The 17591-nt window shown below is 48.6% G+C and overlaps 2 protein-coding genes across 2 annotated transcripts in view; one reads left to right on the top strand and one right to left on the bottom strand.

The window, feature by feature from the left end:
- The window catches only part of ANGPT4 (angiopoietin 4), a 47883-nt gene extending 45353 nt beyond the window's left edge, over positions 1-2530 (top strand). Inside the window, exon 9 of the mRNA XM_040247640.1 lies at positions 101-2530. Within this exon, the coding sequence (XP_040103574.1) occupies positions 101-261 (161 nt within the window). The 3' untranslated portion in view covers positions 262-2530. The remainder of the gene's footprint in view (positions 1-100) is intronic.
- The window catches only part of FAM110A (family with sequence similarity 110 member A), a 74352-nt gene that overhangs the window by 36693 nt on the left and 20068 nt on the right, over positions 1-17591 (bottom strand). The window lies entirely within an intron of this gene.

The following is a 17591-nucleotide window of genomic DNA, read 5'->3' as shown; positions in this document are numbered from 1 at the left end:
GGGGCCAACAGCCCTGATTCTCCTTTGGGGTAGGGGGCTGCCCTCACCCTATTGACTGCATCCCCACCTCCCTAAAGCTTCTTCCTCTCGCCTCCACCAGGGTGGTGGTTTGATGCCTGTGGCCTCTCAAACCTCAACGGCATCTACTACCCGGCCCATCACCACGTGCGCAAGCTCAACGGCATCCGCTGGCACTACTTCCGGGGCCCCAGCTACTCGCTGCGCACCACTCGCATGATGATGCGTCCCTCGGGCATCTAAGGGACAGCCATGCCTGGAGGCTGGTCCCACAGGAGGACATGGCCATGGTATCCCCTGGACAAGCTGGACTCGAACACAGGACACAATGCCAGGACCTTGTCCCGGACAGCCTGGGGGTCCCCTGAGCCAGCCCTCCTTGCCCCAGGAGTCCAGAAGAGTCGCCTCCGGCCCTTTTCCCCTCAAGTTGTGAAATGGTGGACATTTAGGGGTTCCTTCCTCTTCGGTGTCCCTTTTTCTTCTCCCCTCCTGCCTCCTTGCAGGGCCCTCTTGCCCACCTGAGGGTTGCAGTATCCTGAACGAGTGGAGAGCAGATTTAACTGGGCTCTGCAAAGGAATATGCAGCTAGTGGTGGAATTTCAGGCAAGTGGGAAGGTATTTACAGGAGGAAACCGCCCAGGTGGAGGCCCAGATGCTGTCCCCAGGTTGTTGGAAAGGCCATCTCTTGTTCCAAGCTTTCTCACGTCCTTGAACATCCTTGAACTTTCTGTTCAAGACTAAAGGAGCTGTGTCCCCCTATAATGGGAATTGCCATTTGCACCCACACTGTCCATCACTCCTAGGCCCCAGCATCTAAAGCTCAGACATCGTTTCTCAAGGGCCCCAGGAAATCTAAGAGGTACTCCTTTACCCCTAGAATGTTCTAGAATATGTTCCAGAGAGAATAAAGGTACCTGTGGTCTAATGAGGGAGGGAAACAGCGGGTTAAATCAATGTAGACAGGCATTTTAGCTGCAGGCCTTGTCAGAGCCATCAGTGTGGTCATGTGCTTTGTGACTGCCCATGAAAGGGCTAGAGTAGGCCACTTTCCCCAAATTTACTTATTTGAAAATGGGGCCTGATTCTCAGAGCATCTCCTGGGGCTGTGGATGCTCTTGGAGAAAATTGGTTCTCCTGAGTCATGATTTAAACCCCAGGCCCCATCCCCACCCCCAGCTGTTTTCACCATTTTCAGCAATGAGGGCCACCATGACATTTTCAGACAGCCTCTAAAAACAACTGGAAGGAGGCTTTGGGTTGAAACAGACATGCTGTTACTGAAGAAGTGTCTAGAACTAAGTCTTTGGTCTTAGAACTAAGCACTCCAACACTTTTCCGATCCTAGGAAGCCAATTTTCTGGCTGGGGCTGCCCTTCTTGTGTCCCCAACTTATGCCAGCTCTCGTTTGGGGACTCTTGGGGACTGCCCACTCTGTCTTGAGAAGGACACCAATCACTGGGTCCACATCCTTCCTGCCTCCAAACCAGAACTCCTAGTCTCCCCCTCTCTCATCCAAGAACGATGCTGCAGTTACCCATGGAGACGGCTTTGCTGAGTCTGGGCAACCAGGGGCTCCTCATGAGCTTCTTTCAGGGGACAGGAGCAGAGAGGGGCCACGGCCACTCTGCCACCCTCCCATTACTGTGTCACCGGCGTCAATCCTGATGAGGCCACGGAAGCCCTGTTGTCCTCAGCCGACACCTGGGCCCATTCAGGACCGACCTGCCCTCCCGCCCGGACACCCCTCTGTCTTCAGAAGGTTTTCTCCTGCATGAGGCTGTGCGATGGAAACAGGGCAACCTTCGTCCTGCCTGGCTCTGCCCCACCTCCTGAGTCCCACCTCTGCCAATCCCCTGAGTCAGTCCAGCACAGATTAGTGCTGATCTCCTGGGAAACCAAAGGGTGTGGTTGTTAATGGTGACATTTCAGGCAGGAGGGAAAAGTACCTAGGGGCAGGTTGCTGCCCAGAAGGCTGACACCACCTTATCCAGCATTTGCCAGGCGAGCCTTTACTTAGCATCTACTGTATGCAGCGTGGTGCCATGGGCAGGACTTTGGAGTCAGATAGACCTGCGGCTCTGAACTTGAAACCAGTGGTCCGGCCTCTCAAGGTCTCGATCGTCTGGTCTGTGAGATGGAGATGGTCTGTGCTGGGGCAGGAGGAAATGAGACCGTGTCTTTCAGCCTCTTAGCAGAGCCCAGCAGGAAGCAGGTGCCTAATAATGTTAGTTCCCAAAGAAGTGAATGGGGTGGAGGAATCGGCCCTAGTAGTAAATGCTACCCCTTCTCCTGGACCTAGGGAAGGTAAGTGATTTATTTTTGTAGCTACAGCATTTTTTTTTTTTCACTGCAAGTGTATAGGCACTGCTGGGAGCCCCAGGAACAGAGCTCCTCTGGGTGGGGTGAAGGCTCCAATCCCTACCTGCATCCCAGTTGTCTAAAAACACCAAGAACCCAATTGGGGTAACCCTCACATATCTGTTTTTTTTTAATGTTCATCCTTCCTTTTTAACTTTCCTTCTTTCTCTGTGCCAGGACTCTCAAGTGCAAGGGACAGAAAACTTATCCTGAGGAGTGGATTGACTCACATACAGGGAGTCTAGAGATAGATTCGGGTGTGGTTAGATCTGGGTGCTCAAACGATGTCGCTCCTCACCTCTCAGGCCTGCCATCCATCATGCTGACCTCATTCTCCATCAGGTTCTCTCCTGACAGTGGCTCCAGCAACTGCAGGCTCGTGTTCTGCCTGCTTAACATCCCTCAGCCAGAAAGCTCCCCTGTCCCAGTGATTCCAACAAGAGCAGGATTCTTTCCAGCCAGGACTCATCCTGTGTCCATCCTTGCAATTACCACTGTGATTCGGGTTGACCGGACCTGGGTCACACGATCATGCCTGGAACCAGGGACTGAGGTCAGTCCCCTCCAAGGCATTGGATTGGCCTTGGAGAAAATGAGGAGCCGCTTCAGGAAGCAGGGATGCTGAGCAGTTGAGAACAGAGGTTCACTTTTTCTCATTCCCTCTTGCAGATTCCCGGCTCTCATCTCTTTCCCTGCCCCTTCTCCTAGCCTCCATGCCCCCAAGGCCTGTCCCTCGGGCTCCAGCTAATCCCTGGTTTGCCCCAGACTATCAAGGACACTGCTGCGTCCTGCCCAGAGGGGTCAGACCCTAGTTCACAGTCCCAGCTCTGCCCCTGGAGCAGCACTCCTGGCCCTCTCTGAGCCTTTATGGTTCCCATCTGTGCTATAAGGACAGAGCACCTGCGGATGCCTAAAAGACAGCAACACTGACTCACCATGCCTGCAGACATGAACAGCTAAAGGATTCTGGGTGCACAGGGTCCTGGGGCCTAGCTGGCATGGCATTGGCCTTGGCTGGGTCTCCTGAAGCCACTGCTTGCAGAAACTGCAAGGAAACCTACATCTGCAGGTGCCTACATAGAAGCCTTGTCACCTCTCTCTGCACCAGACCAGCATTCTCCCCATCTTAGCAATGAAGAAATTAGAGCTCAGAGAGGGGAAAGAGTTTCATCCAAGTAGCTCAGCCAACACCACCTCCAGTGCACTTGCATCTTTCAGTTGCCTCCCTCGTCCAGAGCTCTCTGGAGGCATCTTGGCATCAACCACAAAAAGGCTGGAGTGGTATCCTCTCCACCTATATCAAGGGCTGAACGAACCTTCTGGAAAGTTTTCCAAGACTATTCTGTCTTTCCCACTGGCATCTGGTAAATCCTGGTGGAGCCAGGCAGGGAGAATACATTGTTCCTGAGATCTCTGCATGTTTCCAGCAAAGGCAGTTTCCACACTGGGGAAGAGAGTTCACTGTGCACAGCCCAGAGACAGCAACCATGGGTGGGGTACGAGGTGGCCCTTTGCAGGGGGCAGGGGAGCAGCCAGCATCAGGATGGTTTGTCTCAGTAGAAAAGGGTATTTGTCCCCTTTTTCTGGACTGACTCCCCTCCACAGTGTCCATGTGGGCCTTCACCTCTCTCATGAAAGAAGCTTTGGAAAGCTAACAGTGTTGCCTTGGCAACAGCAGCAGCAGCATCTTTTGATGGAGCAGCCCTTCAGAGAATGGAGTCTGATTCAGGCCACAACCAGCATAAATGTGTTACTTCTCGTGTTAGATTAATGTGTAACGTATCCTATGAGCTGCCATTGGATGTGTCCAGAGGGCAGGGAAGTCCAATGGCCTTTAGCATCCCGCACTTTCCTACCCTCCCCTGTAAGACCTCTCTGAGCCTCACTTTCTTCATCTGTATAATGGGGAGATTGCGATCTAGTCACAGGGAAGTCGTGCAGGTTCAGGGCAGTGGTGAATGTCCAGACTTGGCACGTTCACTTGGGTATTTATTCATTCATGCACATATCCATTCATTCATATAGCAAGGAGGTACTGAGGACCTCCCTGAGCCAGAGCCTGGCTCAGTGAGGGGGAGAGAGCAGCAAACAAGACAGACAGACAGACAGCCACTGTCCAGCATCATGGTGCTTAAGAGACTAAAGGGAAAGACTCACCAAAATCAAAATTCTTTTAATTTAAGTTAACTGATTAGTTAATTTATAAGTGAAGAAAATAAATAGGAGTTACAGGTAAAAGATTTCAGATGGTCCAACTGGGCAAGATGATCAGGGAAAGACTCTGAAGAAAGTCACTTAAATGAAGGACAAAAGTGAGAAACAGGCTGTCAGGTGAGGAGCTGTGGGAAGAGCTCTCCCACTTAAAGGAACAGCGCATGCCAAGGCCCTGGGGTGGTCATGAGGAACTGTAAAGAAGTTAGTGCGGAGGAGTGATGCCACTGAGCCAGTATTGCCACTCCCCAGTGAGTTGGGGAGAGGGTGGGAGAAGGTGCCCCCAGCACCTTTATCAGAGATCGACTCCTTGCCCAGTGCCCACCAAAAACTGGATTCAGCATCACTCTGAATGGACCTGTGGAGCTGAGGCAAATCCCTGCCCCTCTCTGGACCTCAGTTTCCTGATCTGTAAAATGCAGGAGAGGGATCACCTCTATCTGAAAGTCTTTCAGATCCTGGGTCAAGGGCCCTGGAGGGCCCTGTGTCCACTGCCCTGAGCCACCAAGGGAATCAGAAGGAGGCAGAGAAAATAAAATGCTTGCCCTTGGGCTAAATGGGAGTTAGGGGGTCAGCCAAGGGGACTTGTGTGGGAATGAGGGACTTTAACCACGTGCCTCCTCCTTAGCTCTATACGTGTCATTTCTGAATCTTAGCAGGTTCTATTGTTGCCCCCAATTTACAAATGTGGAAATTGAGGCTCAGAGAAGTAAAGTTCCTTGCCTGAGGTCACACAGTGAGTTCTGATTCGGGCTTAGTGGCTGTAGCAGAAAGACTCTAAAACTCAGTGAGTTAAATACTTCACTTTTGTGCGAGTCTGGAGTTGAGTAGTCTGTGTCTAGCGGGTGGCTCTGCCATCCTCGACCACAGCTGCCTTCTCTGGGACCAGGGCAGCTGTACTCAAAGGTGACACTTCCCAGCTGGCAGGAAGGGAGGCAGGACATCCGGCACCACTTCCCCTCCAGCACCTGCCCTCTCACCCCAGCCTCAGGTTTTGCCTGGAAGATCCCAGCAGCCTCCTCATAGGGCCCCATCTCTAGGTGTGCTCCCTCCTGGCCTACAGTCATGTCACTTCCCCTGTCTCGAACCTTCAGTGGCTCCCAAGTACCCTGAGCTCAGCCTATAAGCAGGACTTTATCACTCAGCTCAACCCTTCCCCAGCTCCACCCCTGCTCCAGGGGTTCTTAACACTGGAGTTCAGAGGCTTCGGTAGGAAGCATTCCTGCTGAAGAAAGAGTCCCTGATGGCCACCAGGTATCCTGGAAAAATTGTCCATTTCCACTTGATCTTTATGTCCCTATTGCATGGAAGGCAGGGCCCAACATGTAGCGGCTGCTCTCTCTAAGTAACACGGTTCATTGGTTCAACCCTCTGATATCTGCAGAGAGCTGGGTCCCCATCCTACTTCTGCCGCTTTCAAGTATCATGCTGGAGCCTCCGAAATCCCCATGAAGTCTTAGTAAATTGCGGACCCCTATAACTGGGCCTGTACATAGTAAGCTCTCTGTGATGCTGTCTCCAACCATGGAGAATTTTCCTTAGAATATCTGGGGAAGCCCTGTAATGACCATGGAAGATAGGTACTATTATCATCTTCCCCTTTTACAGATGGGGGAACTGAGGCCCAGAGAAGCCAAGACATTTGGCCAAAGTCACACAGTGAGGAGACAGTTTTGGACCCAAATGACCTGCTCCAGAGCGTGTTCACCCTGTGACCAAGGTTAAAGGAAAATAAATATATACATAAGCAATTGCTGAGTTCAAGCTGGCCAGTGCTTGAAACACACAGGAAGACAAAGGCCCACTGTCTCCGCTGGATCCCCCTGGGGCAGGGATGTGAGCTTCCTTCCTGCTTCTGACTTCCTGACTCCCCTGCCCTGGCTTCAGAACACAGGACCACAGCCCTGCCACCCCCAGCTCTTCTGCGAGTAGGACTTAGCTTTTTTCCTTGTCAATTTCCTTGGCCTTCTCCCCATCCCCTCACCCCTTCCCCGACCTCCCCCTGCCCACCACGTCCTGGGCAGGGGGCAGGCAGAGACAGGTCACACTTGCCAATTCTAATCTGGAGAGCAGGGGAGGGCCATGGGAGGCTGGGAAGCCCCCTGGCTGGCTGAGGCCTTCCTCTCTTTCTGGGAGAGGTGTCAGGACCACATCACCCAGGCCTGGCTAGTCACAGGTCACAGGGGACTGGACCCCTTCCCTCGCTGGGCTTCACTCTCCTCATCCATAGAATGAGAGTGAACAGCCCAGCCCTGCTAGATTCACAGAGTTGTGAGACTCAAGTAAGATGGTTCCTTCCCTCAACAAATCGTTACTGGAATACCAGCTGTGTGCCAACAACTAGGCAATGCCGACACGGCCATGAACAAGACAGACACACCTGCTCTAAAGTGCCCACAGTCTAGGGTGGGCGGGAGGAGACAGAAACACAATAGCCAAACAGCAAAAGCAGCACAGTGACCGTGACAGGTGAGCTGCACGGTGCTCACGGGGCAAGCGTGGCAACTTAGGGAAGGCATCCTTGAGGACAAGGAGAAGTTAGGTGAAAGAGGAGAAACAGGGTTCCAGGCAGAGGGAACAGCACATGCAAAGGCCCAGGGGCTGGTTCAGGGGAAAGCTTCAGAATATTCAGGAGGGAAGGAAGAGGCTGGAACTCTGACAGAGGCAGAGGTAGGTAGAGCCGTGGGTGCCAGACAGAGAAGACAGGAAGATGCGGTCTAAATCAAAGGAAGCCAGGGCTGTCAGGGAGCCCAGAGCCTCCAGCCTCTCCCATCCTTCAGTGTGAGCAAGGAACCTTGACCAAGTTACTTCCCCACTCAGAGCTTGGGTTTTCACTCCCCGTGAAAGAGGGATCACAGTACCTATTTCACCAAGACTTTTGAAGATGAGAGAAAATCTATCTACTATACATAAAAAGGCTTCCCAGGTGGCGCTATTGGTAAAGAACTTGCCTGCCAATCCAGGAGACACAAGAGACATGGGTTCAATCCCTGGGTCGGGAAGATCCCCTGGAGGTGGGCATGGCAACCCACTCCAGTATTCTTGCCTGGAGAATCCGATGGACAGAGGAGCCTGGAGGGCTACAGTCCATGGGGTGGCAAAGAGTCAGACACGCCTTAGCACACACGTACATAAAAGTCCTGTCCCGGTGCAAATGACTTCTCTACAGAGGATGACCACTTTTATTCTCAGTGCAGCTCATGGCATTTCTGGGTTTCCCCCGTTTCTTGAACATCTGTCATTGTTAACACTTGGTGGCAGACAAGTGGGAATGAACCCCAAATGTTTTAGGGAGATGTTTGCATGTAGAAGAGCCAGTCCACACATTTGTTCTTTTTCCTGTCGTTTGAGAAAGGACCCCAGGGTTCCACTGGAACCTAGTTTGAGAACAATAACCCAACAGACTGGCAGAACCGTAAAGGAGGATCTAACAAAGCTGACATGGATGTAACAGGTTTTGATGACTATAATGAAAGCCCAAGAGCATAAAATGTATTAGCCCCTAACTGGAAACACCAAAAGGAAATCGGATACCATGGAAGGGAGCTGGGAAGGGGGACTAGGGCAGCTTTTAGGGGGCCAGGAACGTTTGTTTCTTGACCTGAGTGAGGATTACGCACATATGTTTAGTTTCACCGAGAATTTGTCAAGATGTACCTCTGTTTGTGCATTTTTCTCTATGTATGTTTCTCTGTAGTTATGTTGGAGAGGGAAATTATACATGTACAAATATATTGTAAGCACAAAGAAAGTTGTTTAGAGAGGAATTTGGCAATAGCTAACAAAATTGTGTATGCATTTTACCCTTTGACACAGTAATCCTCATTTCTAGGAATCTAAATATACACAAACTATGCACAGTTATTCACTGCAGCTTCATTTGTATTAACAAAAGATTGGAATCAACCCAAATGAATAAACAAGGATACATTTCCTTCTGCATATCAAATGACCCCAATCTGGTGAAACACAACCACCATGGGTTTTATTTTGCTCAGGGATTCTGTAGGGCAGGAACTCAGGCAGGGTATTGCAGGAATGACTTGTCTTTGTTCCATGAGGGGTGGGTGTCTGCTGGAAGACTCAGATGGACAGAGGTGTCTGGAAGTTAAGCTGGGGCCAGGGGAAGGTTAGGAGAGGTGGGAATGCAATCATCCGGAGGCTTTATTTCTGTCACCTGGGCTGAGACACCCCAAAGGCTAGGCTTGGGCAGGACTACTGACTGGAGAACCTACACATGCTCTTTCCATACTGCTTGGGGTTCCTCCCAGCATGGCAACTGGGTTCTGAGAGGAAGAGTCCTGACAGCAAGCATTCCAAACAGGGCCAACAACGTGATTTACAGTGTGCTAAGTCACTTCAGTCGTGTTTGACTCTTTGCAACCCCATGGACTGCAGCCCACCAGGATCATCTGTCCATGGGATTCTCCGGGCAAGAATACTGGAGTGGATTACCATGCCCCACCTCCAGACGACTTGCAGGGCTCAATGCAAAGTGAAAATGGGGAAAAACATGGTTTCAAAAACTAGGAAAAACATGCGAGTAGGGGTACCAAAATATAAAACTTTTTCTTCTAGTCGCTCTCAACTTGTCATGATGTTTTTTATTTGCTACTAAATGTTGTTCCAAGTAAAGGAAAATTAAAATTTTATATTACTAGAATAAATTTTACCATTCATCTTTACATTGTGCAGTGACAGTAAAGAATCTGCCAGCAAGACAGGAGACCCAGGTTCGATCCCTGGGTCAGGAAGATCCCCTGGAGAAGGGAATGGCCACCCACTCCAGTGTTTTTGCCTGGAGAATCCCATGGACAGAAGAGCCGAGCAGGCTACAGTCCATGGGGTCATAAAAAATCGTACACAGCTGTGCAGCTCACTTTCACTTTTCAATTAACAGAAAACTCAACAGATTTTTAAAAGAAAGTGGCTTGCATAGCAGTTAGCTTTTGCTGCATAATAAACTACCCCACAAGCTAGTGGCTTAAACTGACCACTGCTGTGCTCACGACCCAGTGGGTGGGCAGTGTGGCCCAGGCTCAGGGGGAACAGCTTGCCTCTGGGTCCATCATTCATCTGCAGTCAGCTGTGAATGAAGGCTTCCAGCATCTGGCTGTTACCTGGCTGTTGGCAAGGGTGGGCAGGTGACTGGCCCACACCGCTTCTCCTCTGCAGGCTGGCACCACTTTCTCACTTGGTAGTCTTAGGGTCCTGAGTACAACAGCCCCAATGCACAAGCCCCTTTCAGGCCTTGGTCTCTTCCCATTGGCCAAAGCAAGTCACACAGCCCAGCCCAGATTCCAGGGATCCAGAAAGAGGGCCAGGTCTTTCTTGATGCCAGAAGCTATAATAAAGTCACATTGTGACGGCATGAGAATGGAGGAATGGGAGGAATTTGAAACCATTGTTGTGAAAAATCTATCTCAGTTTGTTTTACTCAGGTGAAGAAGTATATATAGGGAGCCAGCAGAGCAGGATCCCAAAGACCAAAGATGGAACAATTTAAGCAAAAAAATAAATAAATAAAATTGTACTGGATTATACCCCAAAGAATAAAATAAATATCCATGAGCCCATACAGATATAAATAAATAAATAGAAGAGATAACACTCCTAAGAATTCCAAATATTTATGTAGATACTCCACCCTTAAGGAGGGAAAGTAACTCCCACTTCTAGAGTGTGGATTGTTCATAGTGACATTAATCCAAAGAACAGAGCATGGAAAGAGAGGGAAAAGGGTAACTTTGCAGAGGGAGCCTGACAGTGATCAAAGTTCACCCCCACACCAATAAGTAATATTGACAGTGTCTACCTTGACAGAAGTGAAGAGGCTGCCACTTCACCTCTGCGACCTCCCTCCCCAAACACATCACCTGGTCCAACTATAAGAAAATCATCAGACAAATCCCAATCGAGGGACATTTTACAAAATACCTGACCAGAGCTCTTCAAAATTGTCAAGGTCATAAAAAGAAAAAGAAAATTCTGAGAAACTGTCACAGCCAAGAGGAAGCCTCAGGAGACATGATGATAAACGTAATCTTGGTGTCCTGGGTGGGAACCCAGCATATAAAAGGGACATTTGGGGAAAACTGAGGAAATCTGAATGGAGTGAACTTTTTAGTTAATAATAAGGTAACAATATTGGTTCATTAATGGTGACAAACGTACCATACTAATATAAGATGTTAATAATAAGGGAGGGTGTGGAGTATATAGGAGCTCTCGGTATTATCTTTGTAATAGGCCTGTAAATCTAAAAGAATTTGTTCTAAAAAGAAGTCTGAAAAGATCAACCTGAGCCGGAGCCGGTGCAGCCTCCACAGTGTTTATCAACGTCTCAGGTTCCTTCCAGCTTCGTGCTGCTCATATTGTTCGTGTTCATCCTTACCACATATGGTTTCATCCTCCAGGTCCTTCTGACCCAAGATGGCTGCTGGGGCTCCTGCCTTAATGCCTGATTTCCATGTAGGAAGATGAAAAAGGACACATTGGTTTCCTTCTCAGCTGCATCCGAGTCTTCTAAGGATATTTCGCATAAACCTCACCTCATTGGCTTCCACTCATTGGCTACAGGTAGCTGTAAGAGAGACTAGGTAGCATTTTGGCTGGGTACATTGGCACCAGAAATAAAATCAGGGTTTGGCCAACAAAGAAAAAGAAGAGAAGGGAATGGCATAGGAAACCAGCAGTCTATCAGGCACTATTATAGCTCCATTTTAGAGATGAGAACACGGAGGCTCAGAGAGGTTGAGTGACTCGCCCATAGTCTGAGGATAAGACAAGGAGGAAGATGGATTTGAACTCAGAAATCATGTCTCTTTAGCCCTAACCACTAAGTTATGCTGCCACAGCATCAATGTAACAACATTAATTTCAGTGATATGGACGATGCTGCTTTGCTAAACCTGAATTATCACTAGCAATGTGCGTGTGGGACACTCGTCATGCTGCCATTTCTTTTGGGTGCGTCACACACTTCCACCCACCCCTGTGCGCTGCTGACTCTTCTCCCACCACTTGGCTCTATTTTTCCCATGGCGAGCCTCCTTCCCACTCTCTACCTTTGCATCACATGGCCTTTCGCTTAGCAGGAATTCATTATACATTTCAAGGCTATATCTGCCCTTTTCTCACCCCTCCAAGCAGGTGACAGTGGTAAAGTGTTGTGGTCAAGATCACAGACTCTGAAGTCAGCCTAGGTTCAAATCTTGGCTGCACCCCATCACTCGCTGTTGACTGTGCTGCAATTTACTTAACCTCTCTTTGCCTCAACATCCTCTGTGAAATGGGGGTGATAATAGTACCTATCGTGAGGGTTAAATGAATACTACGTGAAAAATAAAAAGCACAGTGCCTGGCCCATGGTTAGTTCTCAATAAATGTTATTCTTTCTTTAAAGATATTTTTCATGAGGACCATTTTTAAAGCCTTTATTAAATTTGTTACACTATTGCTTCTGTTGTTTATGTTCTGATTTTTTGGCCAGGAGGCATGTGGGATCTTAGCTGCATGACCTCGGATTAAGCCAGCACTCCCTTCCCAGTGGACTGTCAGGGAAGTCCCAAATGTTATTCTTTGATGCCAGTGTGACCCCAGATCCAAATACAATCCCAAGTAGGCCTTATCTGTGGTTATGCAGATGGTTCAGAATATATTTGAGTTACTTTTTAAAGATTACCATCAGAATAAAAGCAAGCAACTTAACAAGTCTTATGGGGAGCTCATTAACCACTACCCTCAATGCATTCTCAAATACCAGCCTGGGAAACATTCACTTAGAACAAAAAGCCCAGACTTTTCAGATCTGGTTCAAACTGCAGTGAACTTGGGGTGTGACCATCTTGGGGCTCTCTGGGGTTCATTTGCTCAATCTTTGAGGCAACATTGATAATACTGCCAGGACAAATGTGACAACTGGTTGGGAAAGGAATTTGTGATCTTCGAAGTGCTAGGGGCCTGAGGGTCATCTAGGGAAAACCGGTCCCACCACTAATTAGAGACACACTCCCTGCTCCAGGGACTGTCTCATCTCCAGAGCTGGGATTTTTAGCAGACACGAGAGCCCTCCAGGGTCTGTCCTAAGCTTGCTGTGTGGCTTTAAGTAAAGCCCTCCTCCTTCTGGGTTTCATTTTCCCCATTAGCTCACTGAGGTCCCCACTCGTCCCATCCCACTGGACCACACAGAAAGACTGAGTGATTTGCCTAAGGTCACACAGCCAGTAAGTTTGTAGAGAACCAGAATTTGAGTCCAGTGCTCTTTCTGCCCAGAAGCATCCCCCAGTTGCCTGCATGATGGGAGGGTCACCGCTCCATCCCACAGTTGGTCCTCAGTTCCTCACAATGTTCTGTGCCCCCAGTCACCATGTCAGCCAAGGTGAAGCGGGTGACAAACACCAGAAAGTGACTAAGCAAGAGTCTGGCAGTGGATTTATGGGAGGGCCCCTCCATTCAAATTTCAAATTCCTGGCAGAGACTCTGGCCTGGCCAGCCTGCAGTCAGGTATCTGGAAATACCTGCGGGTTAGCTGTGGTCAGAGGATGGACACCATAGAGATGCTCACCCATGTTTGTGTCTGTGATACACATCCCCGCCTCCAGGTGTTGGCACAAGCGACTGGCATCCCTCTAGAGAAAAGCAGGAGGCGGTTCTCAGAACTGGGAACAGAAATAAATGCATATTTTTGTTTCCCAAAGCCTGCCTGTAGGGTTATCATTTATAAGCACTGTGATCCTGGCTCTAGATGCATGCAGGACCTAATGGCTAGGGGAAAGTTTGGATTTCCCAGAAATGCTTGTAGGCCCAACCCACAAACATTATCTCCAAGGAAACCGAACTTACCCACCCTGGGAGGCTCTGCCCTATTGCCCTCCTCTGCTGGCACTACCTAATTCATATGTTCGGAACTATGATAATGATGACAGTAATAACACTAGCTGACATTTATTGAGACATTAGACTAGGTATCTGACCTGCATTTCTCATATAATGACAGGTACTGCTTTTTTTTTTAACTGGCGTATAGTTGATTTGCAATGTTGTGTCAATGCTGTACAGCAAAGTGACCCAGTTATACACATACATCCATTCTTTTTTATACTCTTTCCCATTATGGTTTATCACAGGATACTGAATATAGTTCCCTGTGCTATACAGCAGGACCTAGTTGCTTATCCTGTCTAAATGTAATCGTTTGCATCTACCAACCCCAAACTCCCAGGCTATCCCTCTCCCTACCTGCCTCCCCCTTGGCAACCACAAGCCTGTTCTCTATGTCTGTGAGTCTGATTCTGTTTTGTAGATATGTTCATTTGTGTCGTATTTTAGACTTCACATATAAGTGATATCATAGGATATTTGTTCTTTCTTTTTCTGACTTACTTCACTTGGTATGATGATCTGTAAGTTACATGTTGCTGCAAATGCCATTATTTCGTTCTTTTTATGACTGAGTAGTATTCCATCATAAATATGTACCACATCTTCTTTATCCATTCATATGTCGATGTATGTTTCCATGTCCCGGCTATTGTGAACCGTGCTGCTATGAACATAGGGGGTGCACGTATCTTTTTAAATTATAGTTTTCTTCCAGGTGTATTCTTGGATCATATGGTATTTCTATTTTTAGTTTTGTTAAGGAATTGCCACACTCTTTTCCATAGTGGCTGTACCAACTTAAATTCCTACCAACAATGTAGGAGGGCTCACTTTTTGCCACACCTTCTCCAGCATTTGTTATTTGTAGACTTTTTAATGATGGCCATTCTAAATGGTGTGATGTGGTACCTCACTGTCATTTTGATTTGTATTTCTATAATAATTAATGATGTTGAATATCTTTTCATGTACCTACTTGCCACCTGTATGATTTCTTTGAAGAAATGTTTATTAAGGTCTTCTGCTCATTTTTCTTGGGTTGTTTGTTTTTTTGTTGTTGAGTTATATGAGCTGTTTGTATATTTTAGAAATTAGGCCCTTGTCTGACACATCATTTACAAATATTTTCCCCATTCTGCAGGTGGCCTTTTCATATTTCTTAATAGCTTCTTTTGCTGTGTAAATGTTTGTAAGTTTGATTAGGTCCTATTTGTTTATTGCCTTGGGAGACTGACCTAAGAAAACATTGGTAGGATCTAATGTCAGAGAAAGTTTTGCCTATATGATAGGCATTATTAATAGCCCATTTTACAAGTTAAGAAATATAGGCTCAGAGAGACTAAATTACTTATCCAAGGTCGCACAGCTGATAACAAGCAGAGCCATAATCTGAACCCTAAAACGGTCAACTGTTAGAGCTAAAAGGACCCTCAAAGCATATCTAAAGCATGAGATCAATTAGCAGATGGGGAAACTGAGGCCCACATGAAGGAAAAGGTTGGGGGTGTGCATTCGTGCATTTACAGAACTCCCACCAACAGCTTCATGTGCCTGAGCTCACTGGCTACCTGGAGAACAGCAATCCTCCTCCCATTTCACAGACTGGACCCTGCAGCTCAGCAAAGAGGTGTCCCTTGGCCAGAGTCCTACAGCCAGTGAGCAATAGAGCTGGGATTCTAGGCACAGTCCCTCCCTGCTGGGCTCTCAGATTCAGGTGTGGCTCCTCTGCCCATGGGCCCTTCTCTGTTGTGGGGACGAGGATGCTACCTCCCTCCTGGTCACTGGGCCTGGCCTAGTGGGGAAACTGCCCAAGCTTGCTGGCCTGGGAGCCGAGGGTATTCAGTGGATACCCAGAAGCTGGCTATCTAGGGGACCAGTGTCCAGACGAAGGAGGGGTCGGCAGAGGAGCTGGTACTTCCTAGGAGATGAGGGGCTGGGCCTGGCAGGGCATCCAGCTTCTGCCTCATGCTGCCTACCTGTTGGGACCAGGGTTCGAGGCCTGTCTTCTCTCTGGACCCTAGTCTATCCAGCTGTAGATGAGGAGGTTGGAGTCAATAGTTGCCAAGGAACTCTAGTTCTGATGCTGTAGGATTCCAGGATGTCTGTATTAGTCACCTATTGCTGAGTAAAACGTTATCACAAACTTAGTGACTGAAAACCACCATCTGACAGTTACTATGGATCAGGCTCTGGGTGTGGCACAGCTGGGTTGTCTGTTCAGGGTCTCACCAGGCTGAATTAAGCTCTTAGCTGGGCTGTGTTCCTTTGGGGAGGTTCAGGGTCTTCTTCCAAGTTCACTCAGGTGATTCGCAGAATCCAGTTCTTTGGGGTTGCCGGCCTGAGGTACATGTTACCTTGCTGGCTGTTGGCTAGGAGTCACTCTCAGCTCCTAGAGGCCACCTCAGGTCCTGGCTATCCTTCATATCTCTTTCCCTCGCCTCCCACGCCCAGTGCTTCCCCTCTGGCTCCACCTTCAGGGTAGACCCAGACTCTGACACTCCTCACTCTCCACCACCTCAACCCCAGTCAGCTAGCTCCTGCATCTACCACCAGGACCACTGTAGCAGCCGCCTAGCTGGCCTCCCTGCTCCCTGCCCAACAGCCCATTCTCCATTTAGCAATCCAGGAGGCGGCTGTTAAAATACAAGCTCAATCCTGCCCCAGCTCTTGTTCAGAACCCTCCTGCGGCTTCTCGGAGTAAAAGCCAATGCCTTCACCATGACCTCAGGGCCAGACAGCATCCAGCCCTGTCACACACTGACCTCACCTCCTAGGCAGGCCTTTCCTGCTCACTCACTCTAATCTTGTCACATTGGCCTCCGTGCTGTTCTGCTGACACCCGATCTCCCAATTCCCTCTGCCTAGAACACTCTTCCCCACAGACACTCCCCTTGCCTCTGTCTGGCCTCTGCTGAAACATCACCTGGTAGGTGAAGCCTGCTCTCACCACCCTATTTAGGAGCACAGTCCTTCCTTCTAATAAAATTACACATATACTTCCTACTAGGCCCAGCAACTCCACTCCCAGGTATTTACCCAAGAGAAATGAAAACATATATGCGCACAGAGGTGTACATGAATGGCCATAGCGGGTTTATCTGTAATAGCCAAAAAGTGGAAACCACCACCCAGATGACCATCAACAGGTTGCATAAATAACAATACGGTGAGCCATACCATGGGATGCAATTGAAAGGAACCAACACGCAACAGCATGCATGAATCACGAATGTATTATGCCAAGTGAAAGAAGCCAGATTTCACTTGTAGGAACTCCAGAAAAGACAAATTCAGTCCACAGTGGAAGGAGACTGATCAGCAGCTCTCTAGATGGGTAGTGGGGTGGGAACAAGAAATTGACTACAAAGGTACGCGTGGGAACTTTACAGGATGAATAGAAAGGTCCATACCTTGTCTGGAGTGGTGGGTACGCAGATGTATACAACTTAACTCACTGAACCGTACACCTGAAATGGGTTGATTTTATTGTATATCAATTCTATATCCCTAAAGAAGGAAATGGCAATGCACTCCAGTATTCTCACCTGAGAATTCCATGGACAAATGAGCCTGGCGGGCTACTGTCCATGGGGTCTCAAAGAGTCAGACCCGACTAAACAACTAACACAATTCTACATCAGTAAAAATGGAAAAACCCGAGAGCCCCCCTCCCTTCCCCTGCTTCTTCTTCCTCCACAGAACTTTCACTCCCTGGTAGGTATTACCTGTCCCCACACTAGAGGGCATGAGGTTTTTATTTGGTTTGTTCCCTAGTAGCTCAGTGGTAAAGAATCCACCTGCCAATGCAGGAGATGCACGTGTGATCCCTGGATGGGGAAGATCCCCTGGTGGAGGAGACAGCAACCCACGCCAGTATTCTTGCCTGGAAAATCCCATGGACAGAGAAGCTTGGCGGGCTGCAGTCCATAGTGTCACATAGAGTTGGATGTGGCTGAGCACACATCATGCTGCTGTTTCTTTAGTGCCTAGGAGAGGATTTGGCACATGATGTTGTTGTTTAGCCACTAAGTCATGCCCAACTCTTGGCCAACCCCAAACCCACCAGGCTCCTCTGTCCATGGGATTCTCCGTGCAAGAATACTGGAGTGGGTTGCCATTTC

The sequence above is a fragment of the Oryx dammah genome, unplaced genomic scaffold (assembly GCF_014754425.2).
Source record: "Oryx dammah isolate SB20612 unplaced genomic scaffold, SCBI_Odam_1.1 HiC_scaffold_10, whole genome shotgun sequence".
Lineage (NCBI taxonomy): Eukaryota > Metazoa > Chordata > Mammalia > Artiodactyla > Bovidae > Oryx > Oryx dammah.
The sequence above is the reverse complement of the archived record's forward strand: the minus strand, read 5'-3'. Positions and strand labels throughout refer to the sequence as shown.